This window comes from Cryphonectria parasitica (assembly GCF_011745365.1).
Source record: "Cryphonectria parasitica EP155 unplaced genomic scaffold M406scaffold_5, whole genome shotgun sequence".
NCBI lineage: Eukaryota > Fungi > Ascomycota > Sordariomycetes > Diaporthales > Cryphonectriaceae > Cryphonectria > Cryphonectria parasitica.
This window is the reverse complement of record NW_024468913.1, coordinates 198,594-216,492: the sequence shown is the minus strand read 5'-3', so window position 1 is coordinate 216,492 and position 17,899 is coordinate 198,594. Positions and strand designations below refer to the sequence as shown.

Genomic DNA, 17,899 nt, shown 5'->3' with positions numbered 1-17,899 from the left:
TTGAACCGCAGCTCGTCTTGTAACACTAGACAACCACTAGATATTGTCACAACAGTGCCTAGGTGGTTACTTTGATACCCATATACACTGCAGCCCTCAGTAAAATAAGAGCATAAGTCAATTTGACCAAATTCCTACCAGCAATCACTGAAGTGCAGTTCGCTATACTTCTGGAGCTCGTCTGTTATACAGGCCTGGTGCTGACGAGTTATGGTTGTCATAGACCTTGCATGCTGTTGCTCTGCCTCTCTTTCTTTTCTTTTCTCCTTTTTTGCAGGGTAAGGGAGGAGATCGTGTTTTCCTTCTATTCTACGTACATTCAAGGCCACAATGTGACGAGAACTACCATCATATTCTCTGACATATCATTTACTTATAATCTACGTAATAGTCTTGAGACCTTTCAGCATCGGATATATAAAACATTAAGAACTTACTTCAGCACAAGAGTGTCATAGTAATAACCTACCAAAAATGAGCAACAGATATTTGTCTCTCAACATTTTCAACATTGCATCCAAAGGACACGAAGGGTTTCCCCAACTTTACGGGGTCCTTCACTCTACTATGTCCCCTTGTACATAGAAGATCGTCATAGATCGAGCGTGCAACACGGTAGCCTGTGGAAGTTTCCCACAGATGACAAAATTGAAGAGAGCATATTTTACTTACAGTCTTTGGCTTTTTTTCTGATCACAGATGTTGGTGCAATAGTTGGGTGACGTTATATATCGCAAGCTGGATAATGTCTCTGCTCCCAATGTTATGTGGAATGGTAAATAAGACTTTAAGATGTCAGTCGAGGTACGCTAGTATAAGTTGCCGGGTGTACTAAGCTCGGCAGTAATCCGAATATACCAAAATACACAAGGTGTTTATACTACCGTTGGATGTTGGATCCGATATATGGCTTTCTGGGTCCACTGTTCCCCGTAGCCTGTCATGACCTGCATGTTGGATGGGTCATAACATCCAAGCTAGCACGAATTCAAGAGTATAGCTTCATGGTAACTGTATGAGGCTTTTGCGAAAAGATGAAGTTATTCGGACTACAATTGACTGAGAAAAAGCAACCCAACCCAAAAGCAGTTGAGGAGGCGGTGTGGCTGGTCGGGGTGGATGGGCGGAAACTAAGTACTGTACCGCGACCTAGTTTAGACAATATCTGCGGCTGATTAAATATCCCGACTGGTCAATCTGTCATACTGACCAGGCACGTTGGAAGCCCATTCGCATGGGGCTGACAGCATGTGCGTACATCATATAGTCATTGTCTCATGTGATGAAAGTCGATGACGACTTTGAGTTGAAAAGGGCATTTCGAGCCGGTCAGATACTCAAGTCGACACTCTTCACCGCCCATGATATTCTTTTTTCTCCATGATTGATCGTACCATTATCCACTTCATATGCCAACAGACTTGCTCGAATGGGAAAAGTGAAGTCTGAGTACATGTAGACTAAATCGATAGTTACCTGACATTCTTGAAGCATCGGATGTGCTAGTGTGAAATTCACTTTGGAGGGCTGAGTGAAGACGTGCAAGTAAAAGAAATAGACGTCGCACGTCGCATTCATCCATCTGATAGGCGGACAGGTTATAGTAGCTGGTGTGCAATAGCATTACATTGCAGACGGAGCGAATTGTCAACCTTTGGTCCTGGGGTATTCGGCATCGCGACGATGACAGGTGACCGAACAAAACTATTCTTTGTTCAGTGAACAACGGTTTTGTCAAAGGCGGGATGCTACGCACACTGTACTAATAAAATTGAACTGACCTCATGTCACCCACTGGTTCCTCTTGGCTCAGAATATTATATAAACGCTCCTCAACCACATATATTCTGCCTCTCTCGCTTCACTCGATTCCTGTACCGCAAAGTCTGTTAATTTCATAAGCAATTTTAGAAACTACAAGCACAAGTAGCCAACCAATACTTCGGCATCCACCACCATGTCAGCCGGCAGCGAAACTGATATGATCTCCAAGCAGCGACGAACGTTCCCAGAGGGAGCTTGGCCGGATAAGAAGACTGTTGATGTTGGGCGAAATGGAGTCACAGTCTCGGCGGACCCCTTCGGTGGCATCTATCAGATCAGCGCAAAGATTGAGGATCCAAGGTTCGCCCTCATGATCGCGGCCCCTTGGGAGCAATTCGATCAAGCCAAGCGACAAGACCCAGTCTTTGTGCGTCAGTACCGCAAGCACATGGAACGACGGCTTGAGGGCAAGATTCACGGACACGGCTTGGTGCTCAACATCCGCCCAGGGGCTGTAGTCATCAATCCTGTTCATAGCAGCCTTGGGAGTCAAGTTCAGCACGAGTATGGGAGCCACGACAAGAGGTTCTTTATCCAGACGATTCTCAAAGTCCGAGACGACGGTACCATCATCCAGGCGAGCCAGATCACGAACACCACTGATAAAGCCTGCTACGTGCCGGCTGGCCTGGACCTCGTCCTCGCCGTTTCCAGAGCCTCCTACGGCCAGCTCACGGATCAGGGTGGAGTTGAAATGCCAGAAAAGACCAACTTTTATGCTCAGCACACTTTTCACCACGAACAGACATCGATCTACTCCATTGACAATGATAGCCTGAATGGGCGACTGTCTGCCTATCCTATCTTTTACAATGCCACGCGCCAGTGCCACTTGGACATCAAACAGAATGTCTTTGACGGTGATAGCTTCAGAGATCAGGATGACAACCCGCCTGCCAACCTTAGAGAAGCCCAGTCTCGTCTGAAGCCTCAGGACCTTGCCATCGGACCGAACGAGACTCTGAGAATTGGATGCATCCTACGTGCCGAGGATATACGATGGACCGAGAAAGGAAAGAAACTTCCATCGTCCGTGTCCTTCTTGGGGCCGGAAGCATTTGATGCCGAGGCCATCCTACCTCAGAGCTTGTTTGCCCATGAGGACGGTGTTTGTGACCCACAAACAATCCTAAGCCGTTACCGACAGACCGTTCAGAACTCCGGGGCCAGCTTCAGTCCCGCTCTGGAGACAATCGAAAGCACAATCCTATGGGCTAATGTCAACTACATCATTGGCTGCTGCTCTACTCCTTTGGGCAACGCATACTCTGATGCAGTGGCTGTCATACCTGACCACATTGCCCTTCCTCTAGGCTGGCCCAGGGACAACTACTGGCAGCTTCGACTTCTCCAGAAGTTTCACTGCAGTGACATCGAGGTTCTGTTCCCACGCAACCCGGACAAGGCTCGCGCTTGTGCCCAAGAGTTTAAATCCATCCTCAAAGGCCATCTTCGATGGTTGTTCGAGGTCGCCACAATCGATGTTGATGTGCAGGGAGAGGCCCGACACTTCTGGAGGCGATCCTATTTGATCAACGGACGCCCAAAGGATGGCGCCGTCTACCAGCTCGACACACAGCTGTATCCATTCCTGCAGCTGTGCGAGTATTACACTGCCTATGGAGCCCGTAGTGGGTACAAGAAGTTTGTGGTTAACATGATGCGGACCAGGGCCTTCACAAGGGTTCTTCAGGACCTCTTGGCTAGGCTGAATACTAAGCATCAGCTGTTCACGACCGACGAGACCCCGGCAGATGATGATACCAGCGACTTTCCCATCCACATGTCTAGCAACATTCTGGCCTGGTACACCCTGAAGCAGATCTCTAAGCTGCTCGACGACACCCAGGCCCTCCCCAGTGAGGATGCCGCTGCAATTCGAAAGGTCTCAGACAGTGTCCGCACAGCTATCTTCAATCGGCTCACCTGCAAGTGTCCCGACGGTTCTGGGAAGACGATGTTTGCATACGCTCTAAATCCGTCCCCAAAGGCGGGTGTCAGCGGCCACCGGACCTACCACGACGGAAACGACATGCCCACCTTGCTTGCACACGAGTGGGGCTTCCTGAAGATGAATGAGGGCGATGAGTGTGACCATCCAGCCTGGAGGGCGATCTGGGAGAAGACTCTGGACTGGGCATTTACTCCCAACCCAGAGTATCCAGACTTTGGCACACGCGCTGGCGGCAGTGTCGATACATCAAAGTACAACACTGGCTATGCAGGCAAGGGGACGGAGCCCTTCCACGGTCTTGGGAGCGTTCATAGCCCAGGCGCGTGGGTTCTGGGTCTCTTCCAGGAGTGGAAGTTCTATCAGACCGTGGGGGACAAGGCCCGTGAGGATAAAGCGTGGGCCAAAATCAAGGGCTCGATGCAGTGGGATGGCACCTTTTCCGAGGCGGTTGATGTCTGCAGTGGGAAGTGCACGAGCAAGACCTGGTTCAGTTGGCCTGGAGCAATGATCGGGGCAGATCTTGTTGACACGGTCATCAAGCAAGCCCGGGAGTTTAATAACAAACGCTCTCAGGAGGCTGGCAGAGGATGAATTGTTTCTTTTGCTTCGCCCACATTCTTTCCGTTCCTTCGATTTTACAGAGAAACAGAACGCAACTGGACCCAGTAGTTTCCCCCGTTTCCCCTTCGACTGGACACATAAAAGCGGAACAGAGAAATAGATGAACCGGATTCGCAAATATACCAAGCAAAATATGCTCTGAATTAATCATAATTATTCTCAACGTGACCGTTCTCTTCTTCCTATCTACTTTATAATCTTCTAGGTATCTTTACTTTGGAATCCAATTTCTTCCCTGGCATCATCCACCAGCCTTGCCCATTCTAGCAACAGTCTAAACATGTAAATCTGCATATCTTCCTTCCTCATTGCCTTGGCCGCCCACTTTGCGCCTGCCTCTGCGATCTTCTTGCCTTCTGCCTCGCCATCAGACCCGAAAAACCGGATCAGCTTCCACAGGTCTCTGACGAGCCTCACATCCACAGGCACAAAGTGCACAAATGCATGTATCCGGTCCTCCCACCAGGCCTGCCACAGTGCCGTGCGGTAGGGGAGCGAATCAGAGGCGACAAAGGCGGGGAACCTTCCACTAAAGGCAGCGCCATCGAGGTCCACCAGATGGCGGTGCTGCCATGCGGTGTCAAATGGCACGTTCCCTGGGATCTCTGCGTCTGGAGATCCGTAGAAGTGCGTGGTTTCGGCGATGCAGTCGGGCTTGTCGCACCTCCCGAATTCTCCTGCAAAGGAGACATCGATGACCAAGTTGTTCGAACTGCCAGGTCCCTCTGCCGCTAAGAGCTTCTTCTCATCCTGCGCAGAGCTCACAAATCTCGGGCGAAGAAAACTCTCCCAGAGCCCATTCACAGTTGTGGCCTCAGTGTTCTTTCCTCGCCAGAAGACGCTGTTCCCCTTGTCCTCCCAGGCTACGGCTCGGCTGTCATCAAACTGGACGTTGCTCGCAAAAACAAAAACGCTGGGGTAGATGATATCGTTATAGCTGTGCAGGCGGCTCTGGCTGAAGATTGGGAAAAGGTCGTGCGTTGGGCGGGCGGCCTGTGGTCGCAGTAGGCCGCCGTGGAGGTAGAAGAGATCGGGCTGGTGGCACAACTCGCTGGCCGCTGTCCAGTTCGATACGAAGCCGCCGACTGTGTGCGGACCATAGCAGGACGCACAGGATACCTTCTTGTCCCACCAGTGGAAACTGTGAACGGGCGCACCGGGTGGACAGGTCGAGGCTACCCATTCGTAGAAGATGGGTTGGCTGTACCAGGGGTGGAAGTAAGGAGAGACCCTAGCGAAGCGCTCAGGGTCGTCCTCAAGGTACTGGTCCGACCAAGGTGGACTCGCTGTCTTGCTGAAGCCAGAAAGCTCTGTCTGACGCGCCAACCTGCCCCTGGACTTCTCTCCATCTTGTAGGTAGGATTGCATGAGCTCATAAGGGACGGAGACCCGGCACTCGTCGTCAAGGTTGAATGCCACCTGCATATCGGGTAGCCACTGGGCAAAAGGCTCCATCATCTCTGCGATGTGCTCCAGCATCCAGGTGTACTGTTCATCATGTGGTCCAAACGTCATCTTTCCATCCCCAATTATAATTACGCCAACAGAGGTGGTGGGCGTCTCCAGCATGTGCGAGGTTCTCTCGCGAAGCTCAGCAGGTGTGGTGCCCCAGAACGGGAGTAGGCTCGAGTGGATCTGGTCGAAGTTGTCGATAATTGGTGATTCGTTCTCTACAGCGTAGTTGTACCATGCGTCGAATCCAGGCGGTGGAGGGATGCCGTAACGTTTCTTGTACTCGCCAGCAGCTTCTTCGAGCGTCTTGCTTACAGTTGCTTGTCCAAGCCACCTGCTCGAGGTATGCTCCGCGTCTCTGATGACTGCTCGGATTGCTTGTGTGTTCGTGTATTGGAATTGCAACAGGCTCTGTCCAATGATGAGAGCGAACCCTCCAAGCATATGGAGAAGCAGGAGGCGCGTGCTCCGCTTATGTGAGCCGTCTCGCACGTCGTAAGCATGGACCTTGTGGTCGGAGGCCCTCGAGAAGTGCAAGACCCCTCCTGCGCTTGCACAAAGCAACAAGACGGCCATGATCCCACTCCCTCCAGCCAGAACCTCGACCAGTGCCCCATTGAGGATTCCCGTCTCCAGCTGCACGAATGCGCCAATCAACACCAACATCAATCCCATCGTGATGGCCGAGATGGCGCAGAGCATATGAACCATGGCCGTCAGCGCAAGCGCTGCCACTATGCTGTCAATGGTCATGTCGCGTTTGGTTATCCAGTCCGTATTCCACATTTGGGTGTGCAAGTCGTTAATCTCTGCCCACCCGGTCGTGAGAGTGACAAATTCGAATAAAGTGATGAACCCAGCAGCGGCCCAGCACACGTAGGGGAGTCTTGATCCGGTAGTGGGCTTTGTCTTGTCGTCATGTACGAGGTACCCGAGGGCGCTGATGAGAAAGGCATCGACACACAGCAGGGCCACCTGGACAACAGGAATTGATTCCTCCAGTGTCTCGACGGTCGGACATATCACACTGGTCCGAGTGGCCGCTTCTATTGAGGACGACCAAAACAACCTGCCAGTCAGTCCGAACAGCAGGATGGAGGCCAGCAGTTTCAAGCCATCGCCCTTGAGTAGTCTTGCCACTAGTACCCGGGGGCTCCTCATAAGAGGAACAAGCTCCAGGATGAATATCCACAGAGGAAGTAGCAACTATTGTTCTCCCAAGCATTTGATTAGATCTCGTCGAGATGTCTGCCGATAAGGCTTGAGCTTCGGATAGAAAACGCACATAGAAACCAAGCGAGGAGCACTGTATTCTGTCTGCTATTTTCGTGGATAGCCAAGTCCTGACCACAAGCCCGCAAATGAGCATCAGGTGTAGCAGGAATCTAGAGACTCGCTCAAATCCCGTTGTCCCGACCGTTGTAGTGTCGCTGGCTTTTGGGAGGCCATCTTCGACAAAGTCACTTGTCCGGAGCGCCGTGAACTCGTAGGAATTCTCGTCCTGTTTTCTCTTTGGGAGAAGACTAATAACGAAGAGACTCGCGCCGGTAAGAAGTAGTGTGAGTATCGAGAAGGGGGTTGGGATCTCTGCATGTGGGCAACGGCACTTAGTATAGTCCAACGACGCCTTCAGATCAATGCTAGATTCTACATGAGGCGCACGAAAGTGTAGAGCGCGCCACAAGAAGATACGTACCAAATGCAACACTCTGACTATAGCGGATAGTGAGCACCACGGTGCAAATTCCCAGAGTTCTAATCAGTGCAATCGGTGTGTCAGTGCTACAGATCTGTCATGGTCTCGCCTGTCATCACGTAGAGACTTACATCGAAGACAAGAGTAGAGATCTTGATAGCCGTGTCGTCATTTTGCTGTTATTAGCTGAAAACGAAGATGATGGCTACGCAGGCGATTTGCGTCCTCCCATGGTCGCGCAGAAATATAACGACGTGCGAAGAAAAGGAAGGGGGGGGGGGGGGTAGCAACAACGACCATGGCGGAGGAAATAAAGGATTCCTACGCCTTACGCCCATCACACAGGGAGACAGGCCCGAGACGGATTATTGAAAAACGAAAGACAAGACATGGGCTGATGCACGTTGGAACTGGGTTGGAGGCTTGCGCCTCAGCTGCAGCGGGTCGGCCGGTACAAGCCGACGACGATGTGTTCAGGGAATGGGTAGAAGGAATATCCCAAAAAAATCTCCGTTTTGATAGACCATCCTGACTGCATCGGAGTACCGTGCATGAAGGATTCAGGGTCAAATTACTGCCGCGAGTTCCGAGGTGGGCAACATAAGGCCATAAAGTCAGATGGTGGCCTGCAGCAACTCTGGCTCAGGCAGGATGGATACCTGCCCATTACATGTGCCATCTCATCCCGGACTTCACGCAGATATGAGCCATCACCTCCGGGCTGTCTGTAATGCCAACTGGTCCATACACTAATGGCATGTACTTCTGGGCATCTGGAACATCTCGTTATGCTTGAAATTTCGGTTAAACGAGGCATTCTCATTGGGCATGTGGCTGAACGTTACAACGTCTCCACATGTGCTGTGTCTTGTTGACCATATCACAAAGTGGAGAGACCTGCAACGATCATCTTGTACATTCTAGATCAAATAATGTAGCTCATATGGATAGCGTGAAGAGGATGTCTCATTCCTTGCGCGGTGCAGCAGATGGGGGATATTTATATCACTGCATGATATGAGCCTCATACTATATTGGTCTGTCTATTGGTGTGGGGTTAACATTAGATAATTGTGGTGGCCTAGAGCTTCGAGAGTATTGACAGCAAGTAGAAGGTGGAGGTATTTTTTGAAGTTTGTGTCTTCCACAATTCGCACAAGATTTGACCAGACGTGGTAACAGTTTTAAAAGTGTCCTCGAAGAATGCCATTGTAGTCTTCTTTCCCCTTCTACAGTCCACTACATGCCTGATGTTGATACAGAGCTGGGACCTCCAGTTAAGAACATCATTCATGATGAGGTGTCTTGTCTTGTCCTGCCCATACTGGTTTGTACTCGAACAATTAAGGATAAATACAGCTTATCCAACTTATCACCTTATGTCATGACACTTAGTAACTGGTGGTCATGCTGACAGATGAAGTGATGACGCTCAGGACCGTTTTCAGTCAAACAGGTCACACAAGTGCAGTGGCATTGGCTGTAAGTCGACTTCATGGGTTACACAGCGCTGCTGCCGAACCCAGAACACTTCTTGCAGAGCCTTGGAGCGCCAAGGTAGCCCACTAGACTGTGCAGTCCAGGCCTCTTCAGGGGGTCCTGGGCGCCCCATGGGCCCCAAACCGCACGTGACAGCTTTGCACTCTCGGGGCGCTAAGAAGGTGGGGCTCAACTTGGGCCCTCAAGGTCCGTTCTGTCCAAGCCGTCCTCAACACCAGGCCTTTCTTGATGGATTGGAGACAATTCCTGGCCTGTGGATGATTGCGCAAGCATCTTGAAGCTGCGCCGAGGCAGCAAATTACCCTCCCTCCCCCCTTTCCCCAAAAACTTGCTCACAATGGCCGAGTCATCGCGACCAGTACTCCTTCCTCAGAACCGCAAGATCCGACACCTGCAAGGCATCTTTGTGCGAAACCTCACCTTCGACAGGCCTCAGGGGCGAACGACAGATGATTCGGCAGTCAAGCATTCGCCGGGTAAGATTGAGTCCCTCCGCGAGACCTCTCAGCTTCAGCACTCGGCCTCCAGCGAGAACCTTCGTCCTGGGACTGCGCGGCGCCGGAGTACGAATCTGGGCAACGCGACGCCCTTTACCAGACAGAGACACCTCGAGGCCTCGATAGACAAGCGCGTCGCCAATGCTTTCTTCTCCCTCCACGTCCAAGGGGAGGAGGAGGACCCGGTCTATATCAGCGAGACGGCAGAACGTTCAACGGTAAGGAGAGCACCCCGTCACGCAGTCAGGGTGGCATGACCCGGGCTGACTTTGCCTTGGCCTTCCAGAACTTCGACTTCCGCTTCTTCGAACTCTCCCGCTCCGTCGACTCGACCGTCCTCAGAAGCCCCCGAGTCACCGTCAAGATCTGGGCCCAGCGGTCTGAGAAGTGGTCTCTCCACCTCGAGGAGCAGGTAGATTTGCGCCGGCTCAACTTCCTGGGCAGTATGGTTGGGACACACTTTCCTCCCAACTGCCTGGTCTTCCATCTCACCGACGGCATTTACACTCTCGAGCTTCCCCCCAAGACTTTTCCTCCCAGACAGGGCACCGTCGAGCTCACCTCCTCTTACAACGCCCTTATGCGGCTGTCCACCCTCGAGCACTCGATACAAGACGCGCTGGCAGCCCAGAACATGCTCAAGCAGCAGATTAGTGACCTTGTCTCTGGCCACTCGGACGGCCAGCTTGAGTTGAACAAGGCTGAGGATGGCCTGAAGCTGAGCAGTAAGTACGTGGCTGCCGAGCAGAGGTCGGTCAAGAATGCGATAGAGCAGATCGAACACTTGAACGCGTCTATAACGGATCGCCGCGACATGATGGACCAGGGACGCTCTGCCATGGACAAGACGGACCAGGATATGAAGAATGCTCTTCTTAAGCTGTCCGACGACAAGGAACAATGCCAAAAGACAAGAGACGAGATTCGTGGGCAGCGTCGCCGCATATGCGAAGATCTAAACAATATCTTCAAGATCGAGCCTGTTCCCGACGGCAAACCTCTGCAGTTCCAGATCCGTGGTATCCACCTACCCAATGCCGAGGACTATGGTGCAGGCTTACTGAGCGGTGCCCAAGAGGACGAACTATCTGCGGCATTGGGCCATGTAACCCTGCTCACCAAGCATCTTGAGATGTATCTCTCGGTGCCTCTGCCATATCCTGTCACCTATTGTGGCAGCCGCAGCTACATCACTGACGATATATCCATTCTCAAGGATCCTACCCGCGATTTCCCCCTCTATATCCCTCGGAGTGGCTCTGCCGCGCAGTTTCGGTTTGACTATGGCTGGTTCATCCTGAACAAGAACATCGAGACTCTCTGCACGGCACAGGGCCTCAAGGTCATGGACATTCGGCACACGCTGCCCAATCTGAAGTATTTGCTCTTCGTCTGTAGCGCTGGTACCGACGAGCTTCCAGAGCGCAAGAAGGGCGGCGTGCGAGGCCTCCAAGCTGGCATCATGCGAAGTCGAGGTGTGAGTCTCGCAGACGACGTTGGAAGCCTGACGTCGAGTCGCCGTGGCAGTGTTGATAGTGACATGCCTATTGGTGGAGGGCTGGGTGGCGATGACTTGCGACGCAAGATGAATGAGCTAGGCATCAAAACTGCCAAGAGCTCGGATGATGGTGGTGATAGATCACCAGACGTGTCTGAAGTTGGTCTTCCTTTTCACGAGGGATTTGGGAAGATGACGCTCCGGACGAAGGGCATGCGGGAGCATGTGGGCAAGTAAAAGAGGCTGTCGACCCTGTTGAACACTTTCTCTTATCTTCTTTCCGCTTTCGTCCTTGATTCTTTTGTTTGATTGCTGTTGAGATACCCTAAACGCATATCGATTCGGAGTTTTAAAACATAAATGATGATATAATATTATCTTTATTACACAAATGATCTGCGCCATTGATTTTCATATGTCCTGTTCTACCACCGGTCGATCGCCGGGTCTTTTGCGCGCGCGATCAGTCGCGCCTTTCAAAAGTCGTGTCTGGCGTGCTTGCTCTTCATCCTCAACCAGTGTCCATACTTGAACAGTACAAAAGGGATTGGAATGAAGACGATGCTTAGAAACCCCAGCAGGGAGCTCGCCCAGCCAACGCCCAATTTTGTGTACATTGCGTTGGCGAACAGCGGGAAACCTGCGCCAACCATGCTTCGCAGGAAGTCGTTGCCTGCCAGAACACTGGCAGCATATTCTGGATATGCATCCGACAGATAGTTGAGGACGGAGTTGAACAGCAGGAATGCACCAACACTGAACCATGCTGTGCCAATGATGGGTACGATCCAGTGAATCTGCGGCTGACTTGTCCACCCAAACCAGAACAAACAGATGGGAAGCGCGAAGGCTCCCACAAAGGCTGGCGGTAGACGCCATTCCGGCACCAGTTCGCCGTTATCGTTGAATTTGGGCTCAATATAGCGATGCTGATACCAGAACAACGGAGGGGCCACGACGAATATCCCGACCAGCAGGCCAATATACGCCAGACCCAGGGTACCCAAGCTGAACTGGTACATTTCGACAAAGACAATGGGGAAGCTTTCGAACCAGATGTAGAGCAGGCCGTACACGAGTGCGATGTACATATCCAGCGCAAACACGATCGGTTCCGTGAAAAGCAGGCTGAAGGGCCGGATCAGTGTCATGGTCAAGATGTCTTTGCCCGTCATGTCTTGTCCGATGAGCTCAGGCTCGCTGATGAGCTTGGTGTTTCCCGTCAGCTTCCGCAAGCGTTGGGTCCGCCGGTAGAGAATATTCGCGGATGATGTCTCTGGAAGGAAGAAGACAAGGACGACAAGACAGAACCCCGACAGCCACAGAAGCTCCCAAATGGCCCAGTTCCAACCTTTAGCCTCTACCGCAAATCCGCCTACCAGTGGACCCACGGTCGGTCCACACACAGCTCCGATGCCCCAGACTGCGAGACCGTACGTCCTCTTGGCGGGGGTGTACATGTCACCGATGCTGGCGCCACCTGTCGCGAGAGAAGGACTGCCGATGAATCCCGTCAGGAACCGGAAGGCCAACAGCATGCCAAAGTTGACAGCCAGTGCCGTAGGCACCTGGAGCACCACGAAGAGTGCGAGCGTGATGATATACACCGGATTGCGGCCGATCTGTGGGATCTCCGACAGAGGCGCCCAGATCATGGGACCCACGGCGTAGCCGGCCACGAAGAGGGTCAGGCCCAGCGTTGCGGCGACCTGCGACACGCCGAAGACGGTCTCGACATCTGTAATACTAGAGGAGAATATCGCACTGCCGATATACACCGAGAAGGTGAGGAAGCAGATCTCAAAGGTGACGAAGAACTTCTTGGGCCGAGACCAATTCTGAGGGTTCTGGAGGTTGTTGGTCGTGTTAGCCTGACATGTTTTTTACAAAACATATCCATATTCCGTAACAGTGTGAATATGGGAATGCTACGCCGGGGGGTCTGAGGTAACCAAACTAACAGCTGGATCATCTGGTCCGTACCAGTCCACGATATGCACATCCTTGCCCTTCTCAGGGTCAACATATCGACGGCCTTTTTCTCGCAGAGCATCCTGCGAGTTACTCCTGGCGTCGATATTGTCGGTTGAAGAAGACGAGTTTGTCTCGGGCGATCCTGTCTTCCCATGCAGGCCCATATTTGTAGACTTCTCCTCGTTTACATAACGATGGCATAAGGATGAGTCGACCTCTTCGGGGTATTGGAAGACTCGGCCGCCCGTGACGAGGCGGCAGCATTGTCCAAAAAAGGACTCGCGGATGGTATCGATCATGGTGCCTTGGGTGCCTCTGTACCGCCTCTCTCGTGTAACGAACAACTTCCTAGGAGCTGCGCTGCAAGAGGATGCTATCAGAGGGGCAGGGCAGTTAGTTGAAGAACCAGTAGACCAAGCAAGTGCATTTATGTGGGATTGAAAAGATTACACATTTAATTGATATGATCACATATATACACAAACATCCGGCCTTATTGCAGGAGCGTCATTGACTTTGGCCCAGCATGAAAAATGCTTCAAGTCCGAACATGGCATCTATTCTTTTCCCTTCCCGCGCGGATCGATCCGCACTCCGTGGTCTGTCCGAGCAGGCGGTACCGGGGCTTTGGGAACAGCCATGTTGGCAGCGATGGCCACTCGATTTGCGATGAGAGTTACCTCCCGATTGGACATGCAGGGTCATGCTATCGATGCTCAGTATGCTGGGGGGCGGGTGACTGACGTACAGTATTTGAGCCTCAGGGTCCACAGGGAACAAAGAAAAGAGAGTAGAGCAAGAGAGAAAAGCGGCCCAGAATATCTATGACGTTGGTGGGTTGGTGTTCTAATCGTAGCGCATAGCGTGCTCGGCTGGGAACCAAACAACGCCAAGCAAATAAACCGGCCATTTAAACATGACGGGTGCCGTAAATAAATCTTGAGAAACTCATTTGGGCTTTGAGGATTGTCAATTTGAATTCCAGGACTGTACATATCAACGTTCCAGTACCAAGCACGCTGTGCATTGACGTGGGAAAAGAAGGTCATCCATACTGGAAGATCAACCACTTTCCAAAGTTAGCATTGAGGTGGCTTGGAAAATCTGGGATGAACAAATATTTTCAAAGCACGAACGCAGCTTACAGCGTATTCATCGCTTCTTGGGGTAGGCATTGCGAGTACGGCAACATGTAATGTATCGGGTCTTGTCTTTAAACCTATCAAGGAATTCGCATGATCATCTGAGGTGCAGCAAACCTTATGTATCCTAGGTCATTTACGACATTTTACAGACTGTCCCAGATTCTCGCATATGTGCACATCACACTCTGTAATTAGAGGGGAGCACAAAACTATCTTATATCTTACCATTCGCAATAGTTCTCTACTACTTTGTGTGTATTCCCAAGCATAAAAGCCACCAAGCACTTCACCTGATACGTCTTTAGTTCATATCACGTTTAACGAAGCAATCACATGAATGTGTGGTATCAGCCACACACGGCTTTACTATCTAAGCATCAGGTAATATGGATTTCAATGTCAGAAAACCTATCTGCTTGTAGGTATTGGTTAATCGCCTGTAAGGCAGGGTCCCTTGGATGTTTCTCCACGAAATTGGCCTAAATGCGCTGCCCTACTACTGCCCCCAATCGCCGTCTTCAATGGCTTATGCCAGGGACCGAAACAAATTACAGGACTGTGGCACAAATGCCCCGGCCCGATTCAATGCCTGGGTTTGCTAGGCTGGTCTAGAGGAGGTGTGACTGTTGGAACCCCTGTCCTGCTGCACCCATTGGCTCCGGCATTTGAATGGACAAGCTGCAGCCTGCCAGACCTGCCAGTAATTTGCCCGCTTACACAGCCAAACAGGCAACTCGGGTTGGCCACCGGAGCAGACATGAAACTACTACGTAGTACGCTGGAGGCGATCCGCATGGACAGTTTGAATCCCCCTTTGATGACAGCGCGACGCGCCCCAAAGGAAGATGGGGAGATTCGGTGAAGAGTCTGGGACAGTAATGTTAATCAATTGACTGATATTTCATCTGTGTGTCCCTCCATAGCTGCCCGACGCCATCATGTGTGTCTTTTTCTCTAATCTGCAGTCGCGTTTTCTTCTTCTTTTTCTTTCTTGAATTGACATCTGTAGTCATCGCCCTCTCATTTGGACGCAATTGACCTCAAGAAGATATTGCCGCTTTGACAGATTGAGCAGTTGACTCGCCCGGAAGAAAGAAAAAAATGGAGTTCGTGAAAGCCACGACAGTCTCGACGGTTGCGTCTCCAGAGCACACGCTCTACATCATCGATTCGATATACGACTCGCAGTACAGCCCAGCGCAGACGGGAGGGTTAGGTGACGACCTCGACTCGTACATCACTTACACGACCACGTCCACTCTGGCCGGCGCCGGCGCAACATCGGATGCAGCAACCACTTCAGCTGACCCGACCTCAACCTCTTTGGTCCTGTCTCCCAGCAGCACGACAAGTGCATCCAGCAGCTCAGCCGCCGTTTCCAGCAGCGCAGCCGCCGTTGCCAGCGTCGTTTCTAGTGCCAGTTCTGTTATTCCCAGCAATGGAACGGTCAGCGCTACCGGCGCCACGTCAGAAAGCTCCGCGGTTGCAACAACCCTTTTGCAGACAGGCGGGAATGTCGCCACGTCCAGTGAGTCCAGTTGCCCGCGCCCCTTTTGCCGACCACTCATGTTCCGTTTTCACTGACGGTACGATTCTTTAGCCTCTACAGTACTCGCGAGCACGGCCTCGGCAGCTTCAAGCTCGTCAACAGTGGTTACCAGCGCCGGAGCCAGCCTGAGCTCGGCGTCCGGGACGAATCCATTGCTACTCTTGTCGCTCCTTACCCTTGTCATATTCTACCGACGATTTCATTAGACTTTGGCACGAGACGGTTGGGATTTGATACAGATCATCAGAAGGCAGGCGTCTATAACAGTGCGATATGTTTGTCGAAGGGGCATCTTGTTTTTTTTCTTCTTCTCTTGTTCGTCTTTTCTTGTGGTAACTGGGATCTTAAACCATGCCATGTCATCAACGATTTTGCACATATCTCAAGGGTCTACTACAGAAATCAGATGGCGTTCGAGCGCATCGCGCCGTCAAAAAGGACAAATAGCACACAATATTCGATTTCCACCTCGGCCTCAGCTGTATGCCGATGCTGATAAGTGTTGTGACGCAGTGAATATCAAAAGTTGACGACGTACACCAAGAAGTTAAATACTGAGACCATGCGTTGCGGGAGTGGCATGCGAATCAAGGATGCTGAATGTATGAAATTTAGTGGGTTCAGATGCAACTTTACTTGTTATGATGTAAGTCTAACCCCATCCCCGCACGCGTAGCAATAACCACAAACAGTCTTACTCAGTACATACTTACTGAAGTACTCAAGACTGCGACGCCACCAGAACAGGAGGATTTGAGAACTCCGGGTTGAACAGCAAGCGCGGGCATTTCCAGCAATTGTCATCTCAAACATGCCGACAGCCTTAATCGTGGGTGGCCACGGCAAAGTCGCCCAGCTCATCACCAAGCAACTTGTCGCCACACAAGACCCGGCGCCATACACCGTCCACAGCATCATCCGCAATCCGGACCAGGTCGCCGAGATCGAGAAGCTCGGTGCTTTTCCCACCGTCCAGGATGTAGAAAAGGCCACCGTGCCTGAGCTCCTGACCACGCTGAGTCGTGTGAAGCCGCAGGTCATCATCTGGGCAGCTGGGGCGCCCTACGGCTCCACGCCCGACAAAATCGACGCCATCGACCACGAGGCGGCTGTCAAGATCTTTGACGCTCTTGCAATCGCCTCTGGCGCGGGAGAGTGCGGAAAACGGCTCATCAGCATCAGCGCACTGGACATCAGGGACCGGGGAAACAAGCCCGTGCCAAGCTGGTACGACAAGGACGACGAGAGGCGGAGCGACGGGCTCTGGAAGGCAATCGGCCCCTTCATGGAAGCCAAATACAAAGCAGACAGAGAGCTGCGGACAGGCAACGACAAGCGAGGTCTGGAGTATACGATGGTCAGGCCTGGTGGTCTGAGCAACGATGCGGGAACCGGCCTTGTGAGCGCTGGCAAGGTGCACCTGGGTCAAATGGTCACGAGAGAGGATGTTGCGACGGTGGTGGTCTCTTGCACCAATATACCCGAGACGATCGGGCTTGCATTTGATGTCGTCGGTGGGAACGAGCCCATCAGTGAAGCCGTGAAAGAGGCAGGCCATAGTCGAGCCGACACTTTCGAGGGGTACTACTAATGATTATGTCGACATGGACATACGAGTTGATAAAAAGCATAATTTGTTTTCAAGGAATACTGCTGTAGTCTTGTATCCGAGTGATTTACTACTCTCCCAACATTGACAGATTCGGTACCCTCGGCGTATTGAAAGCAGCCGACTTGGAATCGGGTAACAAGCCAAGTGTCTGCACGAGAAACCATATTTCCCCGCAAGACCTGCACGTTTAACAGACAATTACTTTGATCAATAGTCACTACAGAGCGAAGGGCTCCTGATAGTGCTCATCTGACTTACTGCTGCATTGCCAAGGTTCTCAGGCTCTTGGGGTCGTTGGAGGAGGACCGGCATTTGTTTGGTTCGCGAACAACAAGTCATGGGCATACGATGTAACGCCCCTGGCGAGGGGTAATTCAATTCACCCGGTGGCTACGTAAAGAAGATCAGCCAAGGTCAACCGGCCACTTCTACTTTCAAGAAGTGGCAGTTGCCTCTGGAATTCCTCTTCTCTCGCAGCGAGTGCTCATGAACTCTACTTACGATGCCTTTCGGAATCATCGACATGGACTCCCAGGATGGTGGTACTGGACCATCATTACCAGGGACGGAGCTTCTC

The 17,899-nt window shown here is 51.8% G+C and overlaps 6 protein-coding genes across 6 annotated transcripts; 3 read left to right on the top strand and 3 right to left on the bottom strand.

The window, feature by feature from the left end:
* Window positions 1–1,981: 1,981 nt before the first annotated feature.
* Window positions 1,982–4,540, top strand: M406DRAFT_291154 (uncharacterized protein; the record flags this gene model as incomplete). The annotated part of the gene is made up of 4 exons (XM_040918944.1): window positions 1,982–2,649; window positions 2,692–2,853; window positions 2,959–4,015; window positions 4,064–4,540. The coding sequence occupies 4 exons, from the start codon at window positions 1,982–1,984 to the stop codon at window positions 4,367–4,369; spliced, it is 2,193 nt and encodes a 730-aa protein (XP_040775071.1). The 3' UTR covers window positions 4,370–4,540.
* On the bottom strand, window positions 4,541–7,719 carry M406DRAFT_107401 (family 90 glycosyltransferase; the record flags this gene model as incomplete). Its single annotated transcript, XM_040915238.1, has 4 exons — window positions 4,541–7,057; window positions 7,137–7,171; window positions 7,548–7,606; window positions 7,679–7,719. The coding sequence occupies 4 exons, from the start codon at window positions 7,717–7,719 to the stop codon at window positions 4,601–4,603; spliced, it is 2,592 nt and encodes an 863-aa protein (XP_040775070.1). The 3' UTR covers window positions 4,541–4,600.
* A 1,665-nt stretch (window positions 7,720–9,384) lies between these two features.
* Window positions 9,385–11,279, top strand: M406DRAFT_42333 (uncharacterized protein; the record flags this gene model as incomplete). Its single annotated transcript, XM_040924191.1, has 2 exons — window positions 9,385–9,762; window positions 9,831–11,279. The coding sequence occupies 2 exons, from the start codon at window positions 9,385–9,387 to the stop codon at window positions 11,277–11,279; spliced, it is 1,827 nt and encodes a 608-aa protein (XP_040775069.1).
* A 125-nt stretch (window positions 11,280–11,404) lies between these two features.
* Window positions 11,405–13,400, bottom strand: M406DRAFT_351583 (benomyl/methotrexate resistance protein). The gene is made up of 2 exons (XM_040922637.1): window positions 13,004–13,400; window positions 11,405–12,889 (listed from the first exon to the last, which is right to left on the bottom strand). The coding sequence occupies exons 1-2, from the start codon at window positions 13,313–13,315 to the stop codon at window positions 11,519–11,521; spliced, it is 1,683 nt and encodes a 560-aa protein (XP_040775068.1). The 5' UTR covers window positions 13,316–13,400; the 3' UTR covers window positions 11,405–11,518.
* Window positions 13,401–15,402: 2,002 nt separating this feature from the next.
* Window positions 15,403–15,894, bottom strand: M406DRAFT_322487 (uncharacterized protein; the record flags this gene model as incomplete). The annotated part of the gene is made up of 2 exons (XM_040919645.1): window positions 15,403–15,711; window positions 15,769–15,894. The coding sequence occupies 2 exons, from the start codon at window positions 15,892–15,894 to the stop codon at window positions 15,403–15,405; spliced, it is 435 nt and encodes a 144-aa protein (XP_040775067.1).
* A 562-nt stretch (window positions 15,895–16,456) lies between these two features.
* M406DRAFT_356437 (NAD(P)-binding protein) lies at window positions 16,457–17,402 on the top strand. Its single transcript, XM_040923447.1, has one exon. It carries the CDS (start codon window positions 16,522–16,524, stop codon window positions 17,299–17,301), a length of 780 nt encoding a protein of 259 aa, XP_040775066.1. The 5' UTR covers window positions 16,457–16,521; the 3' UTR covers window positions 17,302–17,402.
* The last annotated feature ends 497 nt before the right edge of the window (window positions 17,403–17,899 follow it).

Excerpts from the sequence above, each read along its gene's own strand:
- M406DRAFT_351583 (XM_040922637.1), bottom strand. The coding sequence starts at position 13,315 with ATGATCGATACCATCCGCGAGTCCTTTTTTGGACAATGCTGCCGCCTC. Across the intron at positions 12,890-13,003 it reads ACGGACCAGATGATCCAGCT|AACCCTCAGAATTGGTCTCG; the intron begins GTTAGTTTGGTT and ends AACAACCTCCAG.
- M406DRAFT_356437 (XM_040923447.1), top strand. The coding sequence starts at position 16,522 with ATGCCGACAGCCTTAATCGTGGGTGGCCACGGCAAAGTCGCCCAGCTC.